Here is a 25,000-nt window from a genome sequence, read left to right as displayed (position 1 = left end):
AGGCTGCGGGGGGCCCCTGTACTGTGTGTGTGAGGCTGCGGGGGGCCCCTGTACTGTGTGTGTGAGGCTGCGGGGGGCCCCTGTACTGTGTGTGTGTGAGGCTGCGGGGGGCCCCTGTACTGTGTGTGTGTGAGGCTGCGGGGGGCCCCTGTACTGTGTGTGTGTGTGAGAGGCTGCGGGGGGCCCCTGTACTGTGTGTGTGTGTGTGTGTGAGAGGCTGCTGGGGGCCCCTGTACTGTGTGTGTGTGTGAGAGGCTGCTGGGGGCCCCTGTACTGTGTGTGTGTGTGTGTGTGTGTGTGTGTGTGTGTGAGGCTGCGGGGGGCCCCTGTACTGTGTGTGTGAGGCTGCGGGGGGCCCCTGTACTGTGTGTGTGAGGCTGTGGGGGGCCCCTGTACTGTGTGTGTGTGTTAGAGGCTGCGGGGGGCCCCTGTACTGTGTGTGTGTGAGGCTGCGGGGGGCCCCTGTACTGTGTGTGTGTGTGTGTGTGAGGCTGCGGGGGGCCCCTGTACTGTGTGTGTGTGAGGCTGCGGGGGGGCCCCTGTACTGTGTGTGTGTGAGGCTGCGGGGGGCCCCTGTACTGTGTGTGTGTGTGAGAGGCTGCTGGGGGCCCCTGTACTGTGTGTGTGTTAGAGGCTGCGGGGGGCCCCTGTACTGTGTGTGTGTTAGAGGCTGCGGGGGGCCCCTGTACTGTGTGTGTGTTAGAGGCTGCGGGGGGCCCCTGTACTGTGTGTGTGTGAGGCTGCGGGGGGCCCCTGTACTGTGTGTGTGTTAGAGGCTGCGGGGGGCCCCTGTACTGTGTGTGTGAGGCTGCGGGGGGGCCCCTGTACCGTGTGTGTGTGAGGCTGCGGGGGGGCCCTGTACCGTGTGTGTGTGTGTGTGTGTGTGTGTGTGTGTGTGAGGCTGCGGGGGGGCCCCTGTACTGTGTGTGTGTGTGTGTGTGTGTGAGGCTGCGGGGGGGCCCCTGTACTGTGTGTGTGTGAGGCTGCGGGGGGGCCCCTGTACTGTGTGTGTGTGAGGCTGCGGGGGGCCCCTGTACTGTGTGTGTGTGAGGCTGCGGGGGGCCCCTGTACTGTGTGTGTGTGAGGCTGCGGGGGGCCCCTGTACTGTGTGTGTGTGTGTGAGGCTGCGGGGGGCCCCTGTACTGTGTGTGTGAGGCTGCGGGGGGCCCCTGTACTGTGTGTGTGAGGCTGCGGGGGGCCCCTGTACTGTGTGTGTGAGGCTGCGGGGGGCCCCTGTACTGTGTGTGTGAGGCTGCGGGGGGCCCCTGTACTGTGTGTGTGTGAGGCTGCGGGGGGCCCCTGTACTGTGTGTGTGTGAGGCTGCGGGGGGCCCCTGTACTGTGTGTGTGTGTGAGGCTGCGGGGGGCCCCTGTACTGTGTGTGTGTGAGGCTGCGGGGGGCCCCTGTACTGTGTGTGTGTGAGGCTGCGGGGGGCCCCTGTACTGTGTGTGTGTGAGGCTGCGGGGGGCCCCTGTACTGTGTGTGTGTGAGGCTGCGGGGGGCCCCTGTACTGTGTGTGTGTGAGGCTGCGGGGGGCCCCTGTACTGTGTGTGTGAGGCTGCGGGGGGCCCCTGTACTGTGTGTGTGTGAGGCTGCGGGGGGCCCCTGTACTGTGTGTGTGTGTGAGGCTGCGGGGGGCCCCTGTACTGTGTGTGTGTGTGTGAGGCTGCGGGGGGCCCCTGTACTGTGTGTGTGTGTGTGAGGCTGCGGGGGGCCCCTGTACTGTGTGTGTGTGTGAGGCTGCGGGGGGCCCCTGTACTGTGTGTGTGTGTGTGAGGCTGCGGGGGGCCCCTGTACTGTGTGTGTGTGTGAGGCTGCGGGGGGCCCCTGTACTGTGTGTGTGTGTGAGGCTGCGGGGGGCCCCTGTACTGTGTGTGTGTGGTGTGTGTGTGTGTGTGAGGCTGCGGGGGGGCCCCTGTACTGTGTGTGTGTGTGTGAGGCTGCGGGGGGCCCCTGTACTGTGTGTGTGTGTGTGAGGCTGCGGGGGGCCCCTGTACCGTGTGTGTGAGGCTGCGGGGGGCCCCTGTACCGTGTGTGTGAGGCTGCGGGGGGCCCCTGTACCGTGTGTGTGAGGCTGCGGGGGGCCCCTGTACCGTGTGTGTGAGGCTGCGGGGGGCCCCTGTACCGTGTGTGTGAGGCTGCGGGGGGCCCCTGTACCGTGTGTGTGAGGCTGCGGGGGGCCCCTGTACCGTGTGTGTGGCTGCGGGGCGCCCCTGTACCGTGTGTGTGTGTATGTGGCTGCGGGGGGCCCCTGTACCGTGTGTGTGTGTGTGAGGCTGCAGGGGGTCCCTGTACCGTGTGTGTGTGAGGCTGCGGGGGGCCCCTGTACCGTGTGTGTGTGAGGCTGCGGGGGGCCCCTGTACCGTGTGTGTGCGATATATGATGTCAGACACAAGGACGGTCATGGAAACTGATCTGTGATGGGGGCCGTTTGTCTTCTGTTTAGGGGTCCAGCATTTGGTAGATGCCTTAATGGAAACTGCACAGACCCCAATATACAATGGTGCTGAAAAGTTTACACACCCCGGGAGGATTTTTCCTTTCTTGGTCTTGTTTCAGAGAATATGAATGATAACCATAAACCTTTTCCTCCCCTCATGGTTATTGGTTGGGTGAAGCCATTTATTGTCAAACTACTGTGTTTTCTCTTTTTAAATCTTAATGACAACCAAAAACATCCAAATGACCCTGATCAAAAGTTCACATACCCCAGTCCTTAATACTTGGATCGTTGTCATGTTGGAACATTGAAGTACGTCCCATGCGCAGCTTCCGGGCTGAGTGCTGATTTGCCTCCAGTATTTGCTGATAACGTGCTGCATTCATCTTTCCTTCAGCTTTTACCAAGTTTCCTGTGCCTTTGTAGCTCACACATCCCCAAAACATCAGCGATCCACCTCCGTGCTTTACTGTAGGAATGGTGTTCCTTTCATCATAGGCCTTGTTGATCTCTCTCCAAATGTAAGGTTTAAGGTTGTGGCCAAAAAGTTAAATTTTGGTCTCATCACTCCAAATTACCTTGTTCCAGAAGTTTTGAGGCTTGTCTCTGTGCTGTTTGGTGTATTGTAGGTGAGATACTTTGTGGCATTTGCGCAGTAATGGCTTTCTTCTGGTGACTCAACCATGCAGCCCATTTTTCTTCAGGTGCCTCCTTATTGTGCATCTTGAAAGACACACCGCTAGTTTTCAGAGAGTCCTGAATTTCAGCTGATGTTATTTGTGGGTTTTTCTTTGCATCCCGAACAATTTTCCTGGCAGTTGTGGCCGATATTTTAGTTGGTCTACCTGACCGTGGTTTGGTTTTTACAGAGCCCCTGATTTTCCATTTGTTAATCAGTTTGCACACTGCTGACTTGCATTATCAATTCCTTGTATATCTTTTTGCATCCCTTTCCTGTGTTATACAGTTCTACTACCTTTTCCCGTAGATCCATTGACAATTCTTTTGCTTTCCCCAGTGACTCACAATCCAGAAACGTCAGTGGCTGGATGAAAGATGCAAGAGTCTGTCTGGATCCCAGAAACTCACTCGGCTTTTATACACACACACTGATTACAGGCAACCAGTCACAGCTGAGGATGTTACCTTTTAGTAGCCGTTCAAACCCATTTGTGTCAAATTCTGTGCATGTTATCAGGCCAAAATCACCAGGGTATGTGAACTTTTGATCAGGGTCATTTGGATGTTTGTGGTTGTCATTAAGATTTACAAAGAGAAAACACAGTAGTTTGACAATAAATGGCTTCACCCAACCAATAACCATGAGGGGAGGAAAAGGTTTTTTGTTATCATTCATATTCTCTGAAACAAGGCCAAGAAAGGAAACATTCTGCCAGGGTATGAAAACTTTTGAGCACAACTGTAGATGAAGTGATATGTCTAATGGTTTTTGCCGCCCGTCATGTGGCAAATACAGCTTGCAGCAAAACGTATGTTACATAGTTTATAAGGCCGAAAAAAGACAAGCGTCCATCCAGTTCAGCCTATTTCTTGTGCACTGCAGCTATTCCGCAGCGTTGATCCAGATGTTGATTCTGTTGTTGTATTCCTGTACTGATAGTGGTTCTGGGGAAGTATTTCATGTACTGATGGTTGTTCTGGGGACATAAGCATCACCAGAACCACCATCAGCACATGAATACAGCACCAAGCTTGACACAGTGATCAATTCAAATGTCAGGTCAGACATTTATACATTAGTATCACATGACCCTACAACTCCCAGTAAGTCCTTAACAATGGTAAGGAGTTGTTACCAGCCATCATCAGAATGCAGACCATACAGGAACCACAGCACTGATGAGGCGTAGTCAGTATCAACAAGTAAACATTTACATCCAGGTACCTTGTAGGTGACGTCTTCTCTGATTGGAGTTGTTCTTTGTTTTCGGCTCCATCTTGTCAAGATGCCTTGATGACTTTTCACATCCACAGCTCTTCTCTGCAGACTTCCATCTTCTCTGGTCTCTGCAGCACATTTGTACCAGATAGAGAGACGGCCCCCTTGTTTCCTCTGGAGATTGAGCCTGTCTGTCTCGGATGGAGGAACCGCCCCCTTGTCTCCTCTGGAGATTGAGCCTGTCTGTCTCGGGTGGAGGAACCGCCCCCTTGTCTCCTCTGGAGATTGAGCCTGTCTGTCTCGGGTGGAGGAACCGCCCCCTTGTCTCCTCTGGAGATTGAGCCTGTCTGTCTCGGGTGGAGGAACCGCCCCCTTGTCTCCTCTGGAGATTGAGCCTGTCTGTCTCGGGTGGAGGAACCGCCCCCTTGTCTCCTCTGGAGATTGAGCCTGTCTGTCTCGGGTGGAGGAACCGCCACCTTGTCTCCTCTGGAGATTGAGCCCGTCTGTCTCGGGTGGAGGAACCGCCCCCTTGTCTCCTCTGGAGATTGAGCCCGTCTGTCTCGGGTGGCGGAACCGCCCCCTTGTCTCCTCTGGAGATTGAGCCCGTCTGTCTCGGGTGGAGGAACCGCCCCCTTGTCGGCTCTGGAGATAGGGACAGACAGGTTCAAACAGAGGGACGGCCCCTTTGTATTTTGAGGGGCATTTACATGACGCAGCCCCTGACCATGTGTTTTTGATGGGCCTTTTCTGTACTTGCACAAGTCAGTCATGTCGCCCCGTTCGACGTCCATGTAATTCTTATAACCTTCCCTCACAGCTCAGCTCTTCGCGGCCCCGATCAGTTTTGGGGCTTTCCTTTGTACTTTTTCGAGCTCCAGCGCCACCTTCCAATAAGCCGGTGCCCAGCACTGAACTGCATGTTCCAGATGGGGGCGCTCTAACACTTCGTACACGTTTCTGTACGGCGAGTCCAGTCCTCTTGTAATACGTGATAATATCCTGATGGCCTTAGAAGCCGCTGATCGAAACCCAGATCCTTCTCTACAAGTGACTCTCCTAGTTATACTCCCCTACAGCATATGGTGCCGCATATTATTAGTATCCAGGGGCGTAACTTCATATTTCTCCACGCTAAACCTCATCCGCCACGTAAATGCCCAAACACTCAGCTTGTACAACAGTATTAGTATTGTCTTATATCATTAATGAATATAAAGGAAATGTGGTTGCATAAATCTGCACACCCTTAAAGTAATAGCTTGGCTGGGCTATTACAGGACTTCCATCTTCTTCTGGTGAAGCCGTTCTTTTGGTGATTTGTCACTCAGACTCGTTGTCGCTGAAAGGGGAAATTCCTCCTCATCTTCAGCTTTTTAGCAGAAGCCGGAAGGTTCTGATATAAAATGTGATATTTGGAACTGTCTATAATTCTCTTCTTCTTGACTAAACCCCATCCCCAGAGCACAATTCTGCCTCCACCATGCCTCACTGTGGGGATGGGGGTCTTCTGAACGGTGTTCACTTTGCACATTTTGCAATAATGGCCACAAAGCTCCCACTCAGAGTCATCAGACAGAACACATTTCCTGCTTTTGGCTGATGTGTTGTAGGTTTTGGCAAAATATCACCAGCTCGGATGTTTATCTTTGCAAGAAGAGGCTTCCACCTTGCCCCCAAACCTACATGCTGGATTTATGAAGAATATGGGAGATTGTGGTCACATGCAGGACACAAACAGGACTGGCCAGAAATTCCTGCTTCTCCTCTAATGTTGCTGTAGGCCTCTCTGCCACCTCCAGCACTAATCTAATTGGCTTTTCATCAATTTTTGAGGGACGTCCAGTTCTCGGTAATGTCATTGTTGTGCGAAAGTTAAACCCCGTCTTGATAACTTCGCTTCAGTGTCTCTGGTAGGTCTAATGCCTGGAAAATGTTTTTATACCTCCTTTTTGATTGATAACTTTCCACAATGAGATCCTTTGCTGTGTTGTCAGCTGTTTACGGACCAGAAAATGTCAGGAAAATCCTCCTAGAGCAGCGACACTTTCTCTGGGGCAAATCAGGATCACTGCAAATGACGGCGGCCGAGCACTGGCTACTGTGTAACATGGGGGGAAATGTGATTGGCTGACTCCAAGCACAGCCACAGCTTCGATTATAAGAGGGTGCTCAGACTTCTGTCTGTCTGTCTGTCTGTCTATCCATCCACAGCTCCTCTCTGTAGTCACGCTCTGTATATACTATATATACACAGCTCCTCTCTGTAGTCACACGCTCTGTATATACTATATACCCACAGCTCCTCTCTGTAGTCACACGCTCTGTATATACTATATACCCACAGCTCCTCTCTAGTCACACGCTCTGTATATACTATATACCCACAGCTCCTCTCTGTAGTCACACGCTCTGTATATACTATATACCCACAGCTCCTCTCTAGTCACACGCTCTTTATATACTATATACCCACAGCTCCTCTCTGTAGTCACACGCTCTGTATATACTATATACCCACAGCTCCTCTCTGTAGTCACACGCTCTGTATATACTATATACCCACAGCTCCTCTCTGTAGTCACACGCTCTGTATATACTATATACCCACAGCTCCTCTCTGTAGTCACACGCTCTGTATATACTATATACCCACAGCTCCTCTCTGTAGTCACACGCTCTGTATATACTATATACCCACAGCTCCTCTCTGTAGTCACACGCTCTGTATATACTATATACCCACAGCTCCTCTCTGTAGTCACACGCTCTGTATATACTATATACCCACAGCTCCTCTCTGTAGTCACACGCTCTGTATATACTATATACCCACAGCTCCTCTCTGTAGTCACACGCTCTGTATATACTATATACCCACAGCTCCTCTCTGTAGTCACACGCTCTGTATATACTATATACCCACAGCTCCTCTCTGTAGTCACACGCTCTGTATATACTATATACCCACAGCTCCTCTCTGTAGTCACACGCTCTGTATATACTATATACCCACAGCTCCTCTCTGTAGTCACACGCTCTGTATATACTATATACCCACAGCGCCTCTCTGTAGTCACACGCTCTGTATATACTATATACCCACAGCTCCTCTCTGTAGTCACACGCTCTGTATATACTATATACCCACAGCTCCTCTCTGTAGTCACACGCTCTGTATATACTATATACCCACAGCTCCTCTCTGTAGTCACACGCTCTGTATATACTATATACCCACAGCTCCTCTCTGTAGTCACACGCTCTGTATATACTATATACCCACAGCTCCTCTCTGTAGTCACACGCTCTGTATATACTATATACCCACAGCTCCTCTCTGTAGTCACACGCTCTGTATATACTATATACCCACAGCTCCTCTCTGTAGTCACACGCTCTGTATATACTATATACCCACAGCTCCTCTCTGTAGTCACACGCTCTGTATATACTATATACCCACAGCTCCTCTCTGTAGTCACACGCTCTGTATATACTATATACCCACAGCTCCTCTCTGTAGTCACACGCTCTGTATATACTATATACCCACAGCTCCTCTCTGTAGTCACACGCTCTGTATATACTATATATCCACAGCTCCTCTCTGTAGTCACACGCTCTGTATATACTATATATCCACAGTTTCCTTCTGTCCAGATTTCTTCTCACTGCCTCATAAAAACTGATTAGATTGATGTGACAACCTCTGTTTTTAGTAAATCCTCGCTGGCTATCACTAATAATGTTATTTTCTTACAATGTTAATCTTACTGGTCTGTAATTACACGGGAAAGACTAGTGCTGTAGTGTAATATGGCTGTGATGTAATAGTTGGCGCTCTCTCTGGCTGCAGGTGATGGTGCTGCGGGATAAGATGGATGTGATCTAACAGTCTTTGCTGTTAATGGACGGATCTGACCCCAAGGACTGTGATACACTCTCTGCAGAGGTCATGGTAATAAGCCGAGAAGACGAGAGTCTGCCCTCTCCCGCTGTCTTGCCCCTGGGTGTCCGCGCTCCCAGCACCGGGGTCACTATGCAGGAGTCTGGTGCTCCCCTCATACCTTCTTCTGGCAGGCAGAGTCCTGGTGTAAACCGTTCCCCTGTAAACACTGCGGCTCTTCCTAATGATAATCCCCAGAAGAAGCTGCTCTCCTCTCTCCCGATTTCTCAGGACATCCTGTTGCACACTAATGGTACGTGACCTAGAGCTCCATCAGCTCATCACCTCTGTGTTTAGACCATGGTCCTTGGCCTGTTTCTTCCTCACATCATGTTTTTCTCTTCTTCATTTCACACCCATGTCCTCTAGACCCCACTTCTGAGACCCCCATCCTTTTGCCTTCTTGTCTCAGACTCTCGCCTTCTCTACTTTTCTTCATCCAATCTCTCATCTTCACTCTCCTCTTTGTCTCTCTCTGCTCCTCTGTCCCGAGCCCTCGTTCTCTCTCTCTGTCCCGAGCCCTCATTCTCTCTCTCTCTGCTCCTCTCTGGCCCGAGCCCTCGTGTTCTCTCTCTCTCTCTGCTCCTCTGTCCCGAGCCCTCGTTCTCTCTCTCTGTCCCGAGCCCTCATTCTCTCTCTCTCTGCTCCTCTCTGTCCCGAGCCCTCGTTCTCTCTCTCTGCTCCTCTCTGTCTCGAGCCCTCGTGTTCTCTCTCTCTGCTCCTCTGTCTCGAGCCCTCGTGTTCTCTCTCTCTGCTCCTCTCTGTCCCGAGCCCTCGTGTTCTCTCTCTCTGCTCCTCTCTGTCCCGAGCCCTCGTTCTCTCTCTCTGCTCCTCTGTCTCGAGCCCTCGTGTTCTCTCTCTCTGCTCCTCTCTGTCCCGAGCCCTCTTTCTCTCTCTCTGCTCCTCTGTCTCGAGCCCTCGTGTTCTCTCTCTCTCTCTGCTCCGAGCCCTCGTGTTCTCTCTCTCTCTCTGCTCCGAGCCCTCGTGTTCTCTCTCTCTCTCTGCTCCGAGCCCTCGTGTTCTCTCTCTCTCTCTGCTCCGAGCCCTCGTGTTCTCTCTCTCTCTCTGCTCCGAGCCCTCGTGTTCTCTCTCTCTCTCTGCTCCGAGCCCTCGTGTTCTCTCTCTCTCTCTGCTCCGAGCCCTCGTGTTCTCTCTCTCTCTCTGCTCCGAGCCCTCGTGTTCTCTCTCTCTCTCTGCTCCTCTCTGGCCCGAGCCCTCGTGTTCTCTCTCTCTCTGCTCCTCTCTGGCCTGAGCCCTCGTGTTCTCTCTCTCTCTCTCTCTCTCTGCTCCTCTCTGGCCTGAGCCCTCGTGTTCTCTCTCTCTCTGCTCCTCTCTGGCCCGAGCCCTCGTGTTCTCTCTCTCTCTCTGCTCCTCTCTGGCCCGAGCCCTCGTGTTCTCTCTCTCTCTCTGCTCCTCTCTGCCCAAGCCCTCGTGTTCTCTCTCTCTCTCTGCTCCTCTCTGGCCCGAGCCCTCGTGTTCTCTCTCTGCTCCTCTCTGGCCCGAGCCCTCGTGTTCTCTCTCTCTCTCTCTGCTCCTCTCTGGCCCGAGCCCTCGTGTTCTCTCTCTCTCTCTGCTCCTCTCTGGCCCGAGCCCTCGTGTTCTCTCTCTCTCTCTGCTCCTCTCTGGCCCGAGCCCTCGTGTTCTCTCTCTCTCTGCTCCTCTCTGGCCCGAGCCCTCGTTCTCTCTCTCTGCTCCTCTGTCTCGAGCCCTCGTGTTCTCTCTCTCTGCTCCTCTCTGTCCCGAGCCCTCGTTCTCTCTCTCTCTGCTCCTCTGTCTCGAGCCCTCGTGTTCTCTCTCTCTGCTCCTCTCTGTCCCGAGCCCTCGTGTTCTCTCTCTCTGCTCCTCTCTGTCCCGAGCCCTCGTTCTCTCTCTCTGCTCCTCTCTGTCCCGAGCCCTCGTTCTCTCTCTGCTCCTCTCTGTCCCGAGCCCTCGTTCTCTCTCTCTGCTCCTCTCTGTCCCGAGCCCTCGTTCTCTCTCTGCTCCTCTCTGTCCCGAGCCCTCGTTCTCTCTCTCTGCTCCTCTCTGTCCCGAGCCCTCGTTCTCTCTCTCTGCTCCTCTCTGTCCCGAGCCCTCGTTCTCTCTCTGCTCCTCTCTGTCCCGAGCCCTCGTTCTCTCTCTCTGCTCCTCTCTGTCCCGAGCCCTCGTTCTCTCTCTCTGCTCCTCTCTGTCCCGAGCCCTCGTTCTCTCTCTCTCTCTCTGCTCCTCTCTGTCCCGAGCCCTCGTTCTCTCTCTCTCTCTCTCTGCTCCTCTCTGTCCCGAGCCCTCGTGTTCTCTCTCTCTCTCTGCTCCTCTCTGGCCCGAGCCCTCGTGTTCTCTCTCTCTCTCTGCTCCTCTCTGGCCCGAGCCCTCGTGTTCTCTCTCTCTCTCTGCTCCTCTCTGGCCCGAGCCCTCGTGTTCTCTCTCTCTCTGCTCCTCTCTGGCCCGAGCCCTCGTTCTCTCTCTCTGCTCCTCTGTCTCGAGCCCTCGTGTTCTCTCTCTCTGCTCCTCTCTGTCCCGAGCCCTCGTTCTCTCTCTCTCTGCTCCTCTGTCTCGAGCCCTCGTGTTCTCTCTCTCTGCTCCTCTCTGTCCCGAGCCCTCGTTCTCTCTCTCTGCTCCTCTCTGTCCCGAGCCCTCGTTCTCTCTCTGCTCCTCTCTGTCCCGAGCCCTCGTTCTCTCTCTCTGCTCCTCTCTGTCCCGAGCCCTCGTTCTCTCTCTGCTCCTCTCTGTCCCGAGCCCTCGTTCTCTCTCTCTGCTCCTCTCTGTCCCGAGCCCTCGTTCTCTCTCTCTGCTCCTCTCTGTCCCGAGCCCTCGTTCTCTCTCTGCTCCTCTCTGTCCCGAGCCCTCGTTCTCTCTCTCTGCTCCTCTCTGTCCCGAGCCCTCGTTCTCTCTCTCTGCTCCTCTCTGTCCCGAGCCCTCGTTCTCTCTCTCTGCTCCTCTCTGTCCCGAGCCCTCGTTCTCTCTCTCTCTCTCTGCTCCTCTCTGTCCCGAGCCCTCGTTCTCTCTCTCTCTCTCTCTGCTCCTCTCTGTCCCGAGCCCTCGTGTTCTCTCTCTCTCTCTGCTCCTCTCTGGCCCGAGCCCTCGTGTTCTCTCTCTCTCTCTGCTCCTCTCTGCTCCGAGCCCTCGTGTTCTCTCTCTCTCTCTGCTCCGAGCCCTCGTGTTCTCTCTCTCTCTCTCTGCTCCGAGCCCTCGTGTTCTCTCTCTCTCTCTCTCTCTCTCTCTCTCTCTGCTCCGAGCCCTCGTGTTCTCTCTCTCTCTCTCTGCTCCGAGCCCTCGTGTTCTCTCTCTCTCTCTCTGCTCCGAGCCCTCGTGTTCTCTCTCTCTCTCTCTCTGCTCCGAGCCCTCGTGTTCTCTCTCTCTCTCTCTCTGCTCCGAGCCCTCGTGTTCTCTCTCTCTCTCTCTGCTCCGAGCCCTCGTGTTCTCTCTCTCTCTCTCTGCTCCGAGCCCTCGTGTTCTCTCTCTCTCTCTGCTCCGAGCCCTCGTGTTCTCTCTCTCTCTCTGCTCCGAGCCCTCGTGTTCTCTCTCTCTCTGCTCCGAGCCCTCGTGTTCTCTCTCTCTCTCTGCTCCGAGCCCTCGTGTTCTCTCTCTCTCTCTGCTCCGAGCCCTCGTGTTCTCTCTCTCTCTCTGCTCCGAGCCCTCGTGTTCTCTCTCTCTCTCTCTGCTCCGAGCCCTCGTGTTCTCTCTCTCTCTCTCTGCTCCGAGCCCTCGTGTTCTCTCTCTCTCTCTCTGCTCCGAGCCCTCGTGTTCTCTCTCTCTCTCTGCTCCGAGCCCTCGTGTTCTCTCTCTCTGCTCCGAGCCCTCGTGTTCTCTCTCTCTCTCTCTGCTCCGAGCCCTCGTGTTCTCTCTCTCTCTGCTCCGAGCCCTCGTGTTCTCTCTCTCTCTCTGCTCCGAGCCCTCGTGTTCTCTCTCTTTCTCTGCTCCGAGCCCTCGTGTTCTCTCTCTCTCTCTGCTCCGAGCCCTCGTGTTCTCTCTCTCTCTCTCTGCTCCGAGCCCTCGTGTTCTCTCTCTCTCTCTCTGCTCCGAGCCCTCGTGTTCTCTCTCTCTCTCTCTGCTCCGAGCCCTCGTGTTCTCTCTCTCTCTCTGCTCCGAGCCCTCGTGTTCTCTCTCTCTCTCTGCTCCGAGCCCTCGTGTTCTCTCTCTCTCTGCTCCGAGCCCTCGTGTTCTCTCTCTCTCTGCTCCGAGCCCTCGTGTTCTCTCTCTCTCTCTGCTCCGAGCCCTCGTGTTCTCTCTCTCTCTCTGCTCCGAGCCCTCGTGTTCTCTCTCTCTCTCTGCTCCGAGCCCTCGTGTTCTCTCTCTCTCTCTGCTCCGAGCCCTCGTGTTCTCTCTCTCTCTCTGCTCCGAGCCCTCGTGTTCTCTCTCTCTCTCTGCTCCGAGCCCTCGTGTTCTCTCTCTCTCTGCTCCGAGCCCTCGTGTTCTCTCTCTCTCTCTCTGCTCCGAGCCCTCGTGTTCTCTCTCTCTCTCTGCTCCGAGCCCTCGTGTTCTCTCTCTGCTCCGAGCCCTCGTGTTCTCTCTCTGCTCCGAGCCCTCGTGTTCTCTCTGCTCCGAGCCCTCGTGTTCTCTCTCTGCTCCGAGCCCTCGTGTTCTCTCTCTCTCTCTCTGCTCCGAGCCCTCGTGTTCTCTCTCTCTCTCTCTGCTCCGAGCCCTCGTGTTCTCTCTCTCTCTCTGCTCCGAGCCCTCGTGTTCTCTCTCTCTCTCTGCTCCGAGCCCTCGTGTTCTCTCTCTCTCTCTCTCTCTGCTCCGAGCCCTCGTGTTCTCTCTCTCTCTCTCTCTCTCTCTCTCTCTCTGCTCCGAGCCCTCGTGTTCTCTCTCTCTCTCTCTCTCTCTGCTCCGAGCCCTCGTGTTCTCTCTCTCTCTCTCTGCTCCGAGCCCTCGTGTTCTCTCTCTCTCTCTGCTCCTCTCTGGCCCGAGCCCTCGTGTTCTCTCTCTCTCTGCTCCTCTCTGGCCCGAGCCCTCGTGTTCTCTCTCTCTCTCTCTCTGCTCCTCTCTGGCCCGAGCCCTCGTGTTCTCTCTCTCTCTGCTCCTCTCTGGCCCGAGCCCTCGTGTTCTCTCTCTCTCTGCTCCTCTCTGGCCCGAGCCCTCGTGTTCTCTCTCTCTCTGCTCCTCTCTGGCCCGAGCCCTCGTGTTCTCTCTCTCTGCTCCGAACCCTCGTGTTCTCTCTCTCTCTCTGCTCCTCTCTGGCCCGAGCCCTCGTGTTCTCTCTCTCTCTCTGCTCCTCTCTGGCCCGAGCCCTCGTGTTCTCTCTCTCTCTCTGCTCCTCTCTGGCCCGAGCCCTCGTGTTCTCTCTCTCTCTGCTCCTCTCTGGCCCGAGCCCTCGTGTTCTCTCTCTCTCTGCTCCTCTCTGGCCCGAGCCCTCGTGTTCTCTCTCTCTCTCTCTCTCTCTCTCTCTGGCCCGAGCCCTCGTGTTCTCTCTCTCTCTGCTCCTCTCTGGCCGAGCCCTCGTGTTCTCTCTCTCTGCTCCTCCTCTCGTTGGCCCGAGCCCTCGTGTTCCCTCTCTCTCTCTCGCCCACTCTTCCTTCGTCTTCTCTTCAGTAATTTGGTGCATTGCCATGTATGTGCAGGTCCTACTCTTCTGGATGGCAGCGATAGATGTTTGGTTGCGGAAGACTCCTTTACTCTCCAACAAACTCCAACTTTCAACACCAAGTGTTCACTGACTCTAGGACAGAGTCGCTCTATGTCTGATACAGAGGAGCCTCCGACTTCTTGTCCGGTCAATGTATTACAGAATTCCCCCCCGCTCAATCAAAGACCTGTGAACGTGCCTAAGAGAAAAGGCCGTAAGCCTAAAACTAAGATGAAGATGGCTCCGTTGTCAACAGCCCCTCTCATACCTCCTCCTGGCAGGAAAGGTCTTGGTGTTATTCAGTCTCCGGTAAACTCTATGACTGTTCACGATGACAGCATCCAGAAAAAGTCACTGTCCGCTTTCCCGGCATCACAGGACATGCAGCAGGCCGCTACTGGTATTTGACTTTTACTCTCTCCTACTCCCACCAGGCTGTCTAATTTCTACTCTATTCTATAATTTTCTGATCTCCTATCTAGTTCTGCCTGTCAATTCTTCCCGATTTATTCTCTCATTTTTTGTGTTACTGGCCCTTCTTCCTTTTTCTCCTCCCCTCCCTCCTTACTCTTCTTCCACTCCCTTCTCCGTCCAACCATCCTCCTCTCCATTCCTCCTCCTTCCTTCCTCTCTTAGCCTGCCTTCCTTCCTTATCCTTTTCTTCCTCTCCCTTCCCCTCCATTATTCCTTTTTCATGTCCCTTTCCCCTCCCTCCATCCTTTTTTCCTCTCCCTTTTCTTTCCTTCCTTCCTTCCTTCCTTCCTTCCTTCCTTCCTTCCTTCCTTCCTTCCTTCCTTCCTTCCTTCCTTCCTTCCTTCCTTCCTTCCTTCCTTCCTTCCTTCCTTCCTTCCTTCCTTCCCATCCCTCCTTTTACCGTTTCTTCCTCTCTGCATCCCCTCACTCCTCCTTCTCCTTCTTCTCCTCTCCCCCCTCCTTCTTCTTCCTCCGTCCTCTCCTTCCTCTCCGTCCTCTCCTTCCTCTCCTTCCTAGTAATAATGTTGTCCTGTATTTTATGTTTCAGAGCCGCCTTCTGTGGACTTTGTGGATAAATCTTTGACTGATGAAGACTTTCTCCTCCAGCAAACACCCGTGAAGGTCCCAAAGAAGCGAGGCCGCAAGTCCAAAGCAGAGATGCTGCTGATGAAGGCAGCTCAGGAGCTGGAGGCCCAAACCCACATGGAGAACAGGCAGAGCGACTCAGAGAACATGGAAGTGGAGCTAACGCCAAGTGGTCGTCCGAGGAGACGCGCTGCCAAAACGTGAGTCCCCACTGACTGCCAGTATCAGCTTACTAGTGGGGTCTGTAAACAGGACTGAACCTAGAAGTCACTGACGATGGGTCGTCCTGCAGAACCCTTCATTACAGTGGCTCAGGAGCTGCCCTCACAGGTGACGTCTTTGGACCTCTGCGCTCACACTCAGGAGTGCAGCTGTCCGTTCTTGGCGGACTCCCAGTGTTCTCTGCCCGAGCTCCTCTGACTGCTGCTTTCTTCTTCCCTAGGGCCATGAAGTATCTCCAAGATATAGCTGATGAGTGGGCTGAACCTGTACTGTTAACTCCCCCAAAAACGGAGAAGAACCTGCCGGAGGAGACTGGGAAGAAACGGCGCAGGAAGCGGAAGCGCAACGACTCTGATGATGACATGGATTTCATAGTGTCAGAAGATGTCCTGGAGCAGGAAGAAGAGGTGGAGGATGAGGGCCTGAGCGAGGAGGAGTCTGACAACGACCTCTGCATCTACAAAAAGAGCGGCTCTGCTCCCGGAGAGGTGGGATATAAGTGTAGTGAGGAGGAGGAGGAGTGGTCAGTAGGGTGCTGCAGGGGGTGCGCACACTCACTGATCACATTATGAGATGTGGGGTACGCACACTCACTGATCACATTATGGGATGTCAGGACACATACAGACATGGGGTACGCACACTCACTGATCACATTATGGGATGTCAAGACACATACAGACATGAGGGGTACGCACACTAACTGATCACATTATGGGATGTCAGGATACATACAGACATGTGGGGTGCACACTCTCACTGATCACATTATGGGATGTCAGGATACACACAGACACATCATGAGTTATGACAGAATTCACACATGAGATCCGTCTGTGCTTTCCGGTTTTACTTTGGTTTTCAGTTGATCGATGGATTTGGTTCATTGTTGTCCAATCACATAATTGTTATCTTTACAGTTTTCACATTTGACTCTTTCTTCCTTGTGATCTGATTTATCTAGAACCTTCACTTTTTTTTTTTTAGCAGTGTAATTTTTAATGTATATACACAGTGGTGTGAACAATGGTTAGTCATGTGCAGTATAAATGCTTCTGGGTCAGACGCTTTAGACATCGAAGAGTTAATAGTTTATTTGTATCAATGAACAAAATACAAAGTGACTAAAGAAAAGAAAATTTACTGTAAATGCTCAGTATCTGGTGACCGCCCGTCGCCTCCGTCCTCAGTATGGTGATCGGTATCTGGTGACCGCCCGTCGCCTCCGTCCTCAGTATGGTGATCGGTATCTGGTGACCGCCCGTCGCCTCCGTCCTCAGTATGGTGATCGGTATCTGGTGACCGCCCGTCGCCTCCGTCCTCAGTATGGTGATCGGTATCTGGTGACCGCCCGTCGCCTCCGTCCTCAGTATGGTGATCGGTATCTGGTGACCGCCCGTCGCCTCCGTCCTCTGTATGGTGATCGGTATCTGGTGACCGCCCGTCGCCTCCGTCCTCAGTATGGTGATCGGTATCTGGTGACCGCCCGTCGCCTCCGTCCTCAGTATGGTGATCGGTATCTGGTGACCGCCCGTCGCCTCCGTCCTCAGTATGGTGATCGGTATCTGGTGACCGCCCGTCGCCTCCGTCCTCAGTATGGTGATCGGTATCTGGTGACCGCCCGTCGCCTCCGTCCTCTGTATGGTGATCGGTATCTGGTGACCGCCCGTCGCCTCCGTCCTCAGTATGGTGATCGGTATCTGGTGACCGCCCGTCGCCTCCGTCCTCAGTATGGTGATCGGTATCTGGTGACCGCCCGTCGCCTCCGTCCTCAGTATGGTGATCGGTATCTGGTGACCGCCCGTCGCCTCCGTCCTCAGTATGGTGATCGGTATCTGGTGACCGTCCCGTCGCCGGTATCTGGTGACCGTCCCGTCGCCGGTATCTGGTGACCGTCCCGTCGCCGGTATCTGGTGACCGTCCCGTCGCCTCCGTCCTCTGTATGGTGATCGGTATCTGGTGACTGCCCGTCGCCTCCGTCCTCTGTATGGTGATCGGTATCTGGTGACCGCCCGTCGCCTCCGTCCTCTGTATGGTGATCGGTATCTGGTGACCGCCCGTCGCCTCCGTCCTCTGTATGGTGATCGGTATCTGGTGACTGCCCGTCGCCTCCGTCCTCTGTATGGTGATCGGTATCTGGTGACCGCCCGTCGCCTCCGTCCTCTGTATGGTGATCGGTGACCGTCCCGTCGCCTGCGTCACTTCTTGGTGGATCTGTACAGTCAGGGATTCGGTATTATAGTCTGGTGTATGAGTGACCAATTCTACCAGACAGGTGATAATGGTCGTCATTTTCATATGGAAGATAAAACGGACATAAACAGAAACCGCTGTGTAGGAGGCTTAACGCTAAGTGAGGAAGAGCCAAACGCCACTAAAAAGTTGAGGTTGTGGAAGACAGTTTCATGTCACAGGTCACACACTATGTCAAATGTATTCTGCAGCTGGACAATGACCCCCAACATCTAGCCAATGTCAATAATCATGTAAGACGATCGTGCCCAGGAAATAATACAAGCGGTAGGAGGCGAGGAAATGATGCGCGAGGGAGCGGGAGGCGAGGAAATGATGCGGGAGGCGAGGAAATGATGCGCGAGGCGAGGAAATGATGCGCGAGGGAGCGGGAGGCGAGGAAATGATGCGCGAGGGAGCAGGAGGCGAGGAAATGATGCGCGAGGGAGCAGGAGGCGAGGAAATGATGCGCGAGGGAGCAGGAGGCGAGGAAATGATGCGCGAGGGAGCAGGAGGCGAGGAAATGATGCGCGAGGGAGCAGGAGGCGAGGAAATAATACAGTGCTGCGCACAATTATTGGCACCCCTTAATTTTTTTCATAAACTGTTCAATATCTTCAGAAATAAATGGAAATGTACCAAAGTTATATCCTCAGGATTTTTTAATTAGTGTCCAAAGTAATACAACAATAAAACACTGTTTTTCAACTTCCATGTTGCAATTTCAAAGAAGAAACAGAATAAACAGCATGTGCAGCAATAAAGGCCCCCTAATTAATACTTGGTTGCCCCCCTAATTAATACTTGGTTGCACACCCTTTGGCATGGCTGATGGCCTCCACACGTTTCTTGTAGCCATCTATAAGCTTCTTGCACTTCTCAGCTGCAGTTTTCTCCCATCTTCCTTTGCAGTTTGTTCGAGCTCTTGAATGTTTACAGGGGTCTTTTTCCCAATGGCAGATTTCAGCTAACCCCAAATATTTTCAATGGGATTGAGGTCCGGACTCACTGCTGGCCATTTTAAAACAGTCCATTTTTTTCTTTTTCCACCATTCCTGGTACTTTTGGATGTGTGCTTTGGGTCATTGTCTTGCTGGAGGACCCATGATCTTCAACTCAAACCAAGTTTTCTTACACTGGGTAGGGCACTCGCTCTAAAATCTCTTGATAATTCTGATTTCATGATTCCTGTGATAAGGTCAAGGCCTTCAGTACCTTACGCAGCAAAGCAACCCCACAGCATTATGAATCCTCCATCATGCTTAACTGTTGGTAAGGTGTTCTTTTCCTTATAAGCTTCATTGTGCCGTCTGTAAACAAACTGTTGCTTTGCATTGCCAAAAAGCTCTATTTTTGTTTCATCTGTCCACAGAACATTTTCCCAGAAGGATTGTGGTTTGTCAAGGTACAATTTGGCAAAGATCAGTTGTTCCTTTTTATGTGTTTTCTTCAACAATGGTTTCTTCCTTGGCCTTCTCCCATAAAGCTCTGCTTGGTTTAGTGTGAAACGTATGGTATGTTCCAGGTTGGCCTTCAGGTCTTTGGATGTCTGACGTGGTGTTTTTTCCACCATTCTCACCAACCTTTGAAGACTTCTCTTGTCAATTTTCCTTTCCCCCACATCCAGGGAGGTTCTTGACGGTTCCATGTTTGGCAAACTTCTTAATAACATTGCACACTGTTGAAACTGGGATGCCAAGGTCTTTGGAGATGGCCTTATACCCTTTGGAAGTCTTGTGTTTGCTAATAATAGCAGTTCTGATGTCCTCAGACAGCTCCTTTGTCTTCACCATTGTGACAAAGGAACAGGGCCTACCATGTGGCTTTTTAAAAACACGGATGTCATCATTCATTTGCTAATTCATGTCACATGGGCACCGACAATTAATCACAGGAGAATCTCTTTTGTGATTTACCACAGGCGAGTCAAAATGTGTTTTCATACTAAATTAATATAAAGGAGACCATGCCAGGGACACGGCAAGCTTTAGGTTTCTCTATTTTTCCCTCCCATTGTTTTACGTTATTTTCTATCATTTGCTCTTTTGTATTTCACACGAGTCTCTATACAAAAAACTGTTTCACTGGATTCATTTATTTCAGGAGATTCCACATTATGGCAGTAACGATGAGCAGGACTGTACAAGAGGGAGGAGGGGAGGAGGAAATGATAAAAGAGGGAGGAGGAAATGATAAAAGAGGGAGGAGGAAATGATAAAAGAGGGAGGAGGAAATGATAAAAGAGGGAGGAGGAAATGATAAAAGAGGGAGGAGGAAATGATAAAAGGGAGGAGGGGAGGAGGAAATAAAAGAGGGAGGAGGAAATACAAGAGGGAGGAGGAGAGGAGGAAATGATACAAGAGGGAGGAGGGGAGGAGGAAATGATACAAGAGGGAGGAGGGGAGGAGGAATACAAGAGGGAGGAGAATACAAGAGGGAGGAGGAGAGGAGGAAATGATACAAGAGGGAGGAGGAAATGATACAAGAGGGAGGAGGAGAGGAGGAAATGATACAAGAGGGAGGAGGGGAGGAGGAAATGATACAAGAGGGAGGAGGGGAGGAGGAAATGATAAAAGAGGGAGGAGGAAATGATAAAAGAGGGAGGAGGAAATGATAAAAGAGGGAGGAGGAAATGATAAAAGGGAGGAGGGGAGGAGGAAATAAAAGAGGAGGAGGAAATACAAGAGGGAGGAGGAGAGGAGGAAATGATACAAGAGGGAGGAGGGGAGGAGGAAATGATACAAGAGGGAGGAGGGGAGGAGGAAATACAAGAGGGAGGAGGAAATACAAGAGGGAGGAGGAAATACAAGAGGGAGGAGGAGAGGAGGAAATGATACAAGAGGGAGGAGGAAATGATACAAGAGGGAGGAGGAGAGGAGGAAATGATACAAGAGGGAGGAGGAGAGGAGGAAATGATACAAGAGGGAGGAGGAGAGGAGGAAATGATACAAGAGGGAGGAGGAGAGGAGGAAATGATACAAGAGGGAGGAGGAGAGGAGGAAATGATACAAGAGGGAGGAGGAGAGGAGGAAATGATACAAGAGGGAGGAGGAGAGGAGGAAATGATACAAGAGGGAGGAGGAGAGGAGGAAATGATACAAGAGGGAGGAGGAGAGGAGGAAATGATACAAGAGGGAGGAGGAGAGGAGGAAATGATACAAGAGGGAGGAGGAGAGGAGGAAATGATACAAGAGGGAGGAGGAGAGGAGGAAATACAAGAGGAGGAGGAGAGGAGGAAATGATACAAGAGGGAGGAGGAAGAGGAGGAAATGATACAAGAGGGAGGAGGAGAGGAGGAAATGATACAAGAGGGAGGAGGAGAGGAGGAAATGATACAAGAGGGAGGAGGGGAGGAGGAAATGATACAAGAGGGAGGAGGAAATGATACAAGGAGGAGGAAATGATACAAGAGGGAGGAGGAGAGGAGGAAATGATACAAGAGGGAGGAGAGGAGGAAATGATACAAGAGGGAGGAGGAAGAGGAGGAAATGATACAAGAGGGAGGAGGAGAGGAGGAAATGATACAAGAGGGAGGAGGAGAGGAGGAAATGATACAAGAGGGAGGAGGAGAGGAGGAAATGATACAAGAGGGAGGAGGAGAGGAGGAAATGATACAAGAGGGAGGAGGAGAGGAGGAAATGATTACAAGAGGGAGGAGGAGAGGAGGAAATGATACAAGAGGGAGGAAGGAGAGGAGGAAATGATACAAGAGGGAGGAGGAGAGGAGGAAATGATACAAGAGGGAGGAGGAGAGGAGGAAATGATACAAGAGGGAGGAGGAGAGGAGGAAATGATACAAGAGGGAGGAGGAGAGGAGGAAATGATACAAGAGGGAGGAGGAGAGGAGGAAATGATACAAGAGGGAGGAGGAGAGGAGGAAATGATACAAGAGGGAGGAGGAGAGGAGGAAATGATACAAGAGGGAGGAGGAGAGGAGGAAATGATACAAGAGGGAGGAGAGAGGAGGAAATGATACAAGAGGGAGGAGGAGAGGAGGAAATGATACAAGAGGGAGGAGGAGAGGAGGAAATGATACAAGAGGGAGGAGGAGAGGAGGGAAATGATACAAGAGGGAGGAGGAGAGGAGGAAATGATACAAGAGGAAGGAGGAGAGGAGGAAATGATACAAGAGGGAGGAGGAAATACAAGAGGGAGGAGGAGAGGAGGAAATGATAAGAGGGAGGAGGAGAGGGAGGAAATGATACAAGAGGGAGGAGGAGAGGAGGAAATACAAGAGGGAGGAGGAAATACAAGAGGGAGGAGGAGAGGAGGAAATGATAAGAGGGGAGGAGGAGAGGAGGAAATGATACAAGAGGGGAGGGGAGGAGAGGAGGGAGGAAATACAAGAGGGAGGAGGGAAAATACAAGAGGGAGGAGGAAGGAGGAGGGAGGAGAAATGATACAAGAGGGAGGAGGAGGAGAAATGATACAAGAGGGAGGAGGAGGGAAGAGGGAGGAGGAAGGAAATGGAATACAAGAGGGAGGAGGGAGGAGGAAATGATACAAGGAGGGAGGAGGAGAGGAGGAAATACAAGAGGGAGGAGGAGAGGAGGAAATACAAGAGGGAGGAGGAGAGGAGGAAATACAAGAGGGAGGAGGAGAGGAAGGAAATGATACAAGAGGGAGGAGGAGAGGAGGAAATGATACAGAGGGAGGAGGAGAGAGAAATGATACAAGAGGGAGGAGGAGAGGAGGAAATGATACAAGAGGGAGGAGGAAATGATAAGAGGGAGGAGGAGAGGAGGAAATGATACAAGAGGGAGGAGGGGAGGAGGAAATGATACAAGAGGGAGGAGGGGAGGAGGAAATGATACAAGAGGAGGAGGAGGGAGGAGGAAATGATACAAGAGGGAGGAGGGAGGAGGAAATGATACAAGAGGGAGGAGGGGAGGAGGAAATGATACAAGAGGAGGAGGAGAGAGGAAATGATACAAGAGGGAGAGGAGAGGAGGAAATGATACAAGAGGGAGGAGGAGAGGAGGAAATGATACAAGAGGGAGGAGGGGAGGAAATGATACAAGAGGGAGGAGGAGAGGAGGAAATGATACAAGAGGGAGGAGGAGAGGAGGAAATGATACAAGAGGGAGGAGGGAGGAGGAAAGATAAGGAGGGAGGAGGAGAGGAGGAAATGATACAAGAGGGAGGAGGAGAGGAGGAAATGATACAAGAGGGAGGAGGAGAGGAGGAAAATACAAGAGGGGAGGAGGAGAGGAGGAAATACAAGAGGGAGGAGGAGAGGAGGAAATGATACAAGAGGGAGGAGGAGAGGAGGAAATGATACAAGAGGGAGGAGGAGAGGAGGAAATGATACAAGAGGGAGGAGGAGAGGAGGAAATGATACAAGAGGGAGGAGGAGAGGAGAGGAAATACAAGAGGGAGGAGGAGAGAGGAGGAATGATACAAGAGGGAGGAGGAGAGGAGGAAATGATACAAGAGGGAGGAGGAGAGGAGGAAATGATACAAGAGGGAGGAGGAGAGGAGGAAATGATACAAGAGGGAGGAGGGAGGAGAAATGATACAAGAGGGAGGAGGAGAGGAGGAAATACAAGAGGGAGAAGGAGAGGAGGAAATACAAGAGGGAGGAGGAAGAGGAGGAAATACAAGAGGGAGGAGGAGAGGAGGAAAATACAAGAGGGAGGAGGAGAGGAGGAAATACAAGAGGGAGGAGGAGAGGAGGAATACAAGAGGGAGGAGGAGAGGAGGAAATACAAGAGGGAGGAGGGAGGAAATACAAGAGGAGGAGGAGAGGAGGAAATACAAGAGGGAGGAGGAGAGGAGGAAATACAAGAGGGAGGAGGAGAGGAGGAAATACAAGAGGGAGGAGGAGAGGAGGAAATACAAGAGGGAGGGAGGGGAGGAGGAAATACAAGAGGGAGGAGGGGAGGAGGAAATGATACAAGAGGGAGGAGGGGAGGAGGAAATGATACAAGAGGGAGGAGGGAGGAGGAAATGATACAAAGAGGGAGGAGGGAGGAGGAAATGATACAAGAGGGAGGAGGGGAGGAGGAAATGATACAAGAGGAGGAGGGAGGAGGAAATACAAGAGGGAGGAGGGGAGGAGGAAATACAAGAGGGAGGAGGAGAGGAGGAAATACAAGAGGGAGGAGGAGAGGAGGAAATACAAGAGGGGAGGAGGAGAGGAGGAAATGATACAAGAGGGAGGAGGAAATGATAAGAGGGAGGAGGAGAGGAAGGAAATGATACAAGAGGGAGGAGGGGAGGAGGAAATGATACAAGAGGGAGGAGGAGGAGGAGGAAATACAAGAGGGAGGAGGAGAGGAGGAAATACAAGAGGGAGGAGGAATAATACAGAGGGAGGAGGAAAGAGAGGAGGAAATGAATACAAGAGGGGGGGAGGAGGAGGAAATGATACAAGAGGGAGGAGGAGAGGAGGAAATGATACAAGAGGGAGGAGGAGAGGAGGAAATGATACAAGAGGGAGGAGGAGAGGAGGAAATACAAGAGGGAGGAGGGAAATACAAGAGGGAGGAGGAAATGATACAAGAGGGAGGAGGAAATGATACAAGAGGGAGGAGGAGAGGAGGAAATACAAGAGGGAGGAGGAGAGGAGGAAATACAAGAGGGAGGAGGGGAGGAGGAAATGATACAAGAGGGAGGAGGAAATGATAAGAGGGAGGAGGAGAGGAGGAAATGATACAAGAGGGAGGAGGAGAGGAGGAAATGATACAAGAGGGAGGAGGAAATACAAGAGGGAGGAGGAGAGGAGGAAATACAAGAGGGAGGAGGAGAGGAGGAAATACAAGAGGGAGGAGGAGAGGAGGAAATGATACAAGAGGGAGGAGGAGAGGAGGAAATGATACAAGAGGGAGAGGAGAGGAGGAAATGATACAAGAGGGAGGAGGAGGAGGAGGAAATGATACAAGAGGAGGAGGAAATGATAAGAGGGAGGAGGAGAGGAGGAAATGATACAAGAGGGAGGAGGAGAGGAGGAAATACAAGAGGGAGGAGGAGAGGAGGAAATACAAGAGGAGGAGGAGAGGAGGAAATACAAGAGGGAGGAGGAGAGGAGGAAATGATACAAGAGGGAGGAGGAGAGGAGGAAATGATACAAGAGGGAGGAGGAGAGGAGGAAATGATACAAGAGGGAGGAGGAAATGATACAAGAGGGAGGAGGAGAGGAGGAAATACAAGAGGGAGGAGGGAGAGGAGGAAATACAAGAGGGAGGAGGAGAGAAGGAAATGATACAAGAGGGAGGAGGAGAGGAGGAAATACAGAGGGAGGAGGAGAGGAGGAGATACAAGAGGGAGGAGGAGAGGAGGAAATGATACAAGAGGGAGGAGGAGAGGAGGAAATGATACAAGAGGGAGGAGGAGAGGAGGAAATGATACAAGAGGGAGGAGGAGAGGAGGAAATGATACAAGAGGGAGGAGGAGAGGAGGAAATGATACAAGAGGGAGGAGGAGAGGAGGAAATGATACAAGAGGGAGGAGGAGAGGAGGAAATGATACAAGAGGGAGGAGGAGAGGAGGAAATGATACAAGAGGGAGGAGGAGAGGAGGAAATGATACAAGAGGGAGGAGGAGAGGAGGAAATGATACAAGAGGGAGGAGGAGAGGCTGAAATGATACAAGAGGAGGAGGAGAGGAGGAAAATGATCACAAGTAGGGAGGAGGAGAGGAGGAAATGATACCAGAGGGAGG

At 52.4% G+C, this 25,000-nt stretch overlaps 1 protein-coding gene across 1 annotated transcript in view; it reads left to right on the top strand.

Annotated features, from left to right (window-relative positions):
- Positions 1 to 25,000, top strand: part of GTF3C2 (general transcription factor IIIC subunit 2) — an 84,850-nt gene that overhangs the window by 10,452 nt on the left and 49,398 nt on the right. The window contains exons 2-6 of the mRNA XM_073672885.1: positions 8,197 to 8,539; positions 13,821 to 14,225; positions 14,847 to 15,084; positions 15,327 to 15,633; positions 16,297 to 16,937. Of these exons, the coding sequence (XP_073528986.1) occupies positions 8,248 to 8,539; positions 13,821 to 14,225; positions 14,847 to 15,084; positions 15,327 to 15,633; positions 16,297 to 16,937 (1,883 nt within the window). The 5' untranslated portion in view covers positions 8,197 to 8,247. The remainder of the gene's footprint in view (positions 1 to 8,196; positions 8,540 to 13,820; positions 14,226 to 14,846; positions 15,085 to 15,326; positions 15,634 to 16,296; positions 16,938 to 25,000) is intronic.

The sequence above is a fragment of the Phyllobates terribilis genome, unplaced genomic scaffold (assembly GCF_046119375.1).
Source record: "Phyllobates terribilis strain yellow unplaced genomic scaffold, ASM4611937v1 Scaffold_3__8_contigs__length_932513732, whole genome shotgun sequence".
Taxonomy (NCBI): domain Eukaryota; kingdom Metazoa; phylum Chordata; class Amphibia; order Anura; family Dendrobatidae; genus Phyllobates; species Phyllobates terribilis.
Note: the sequence above shows the minus strand (reverse complement) of the source record. Positions and strands in the feature narration are given on the sequence as shown.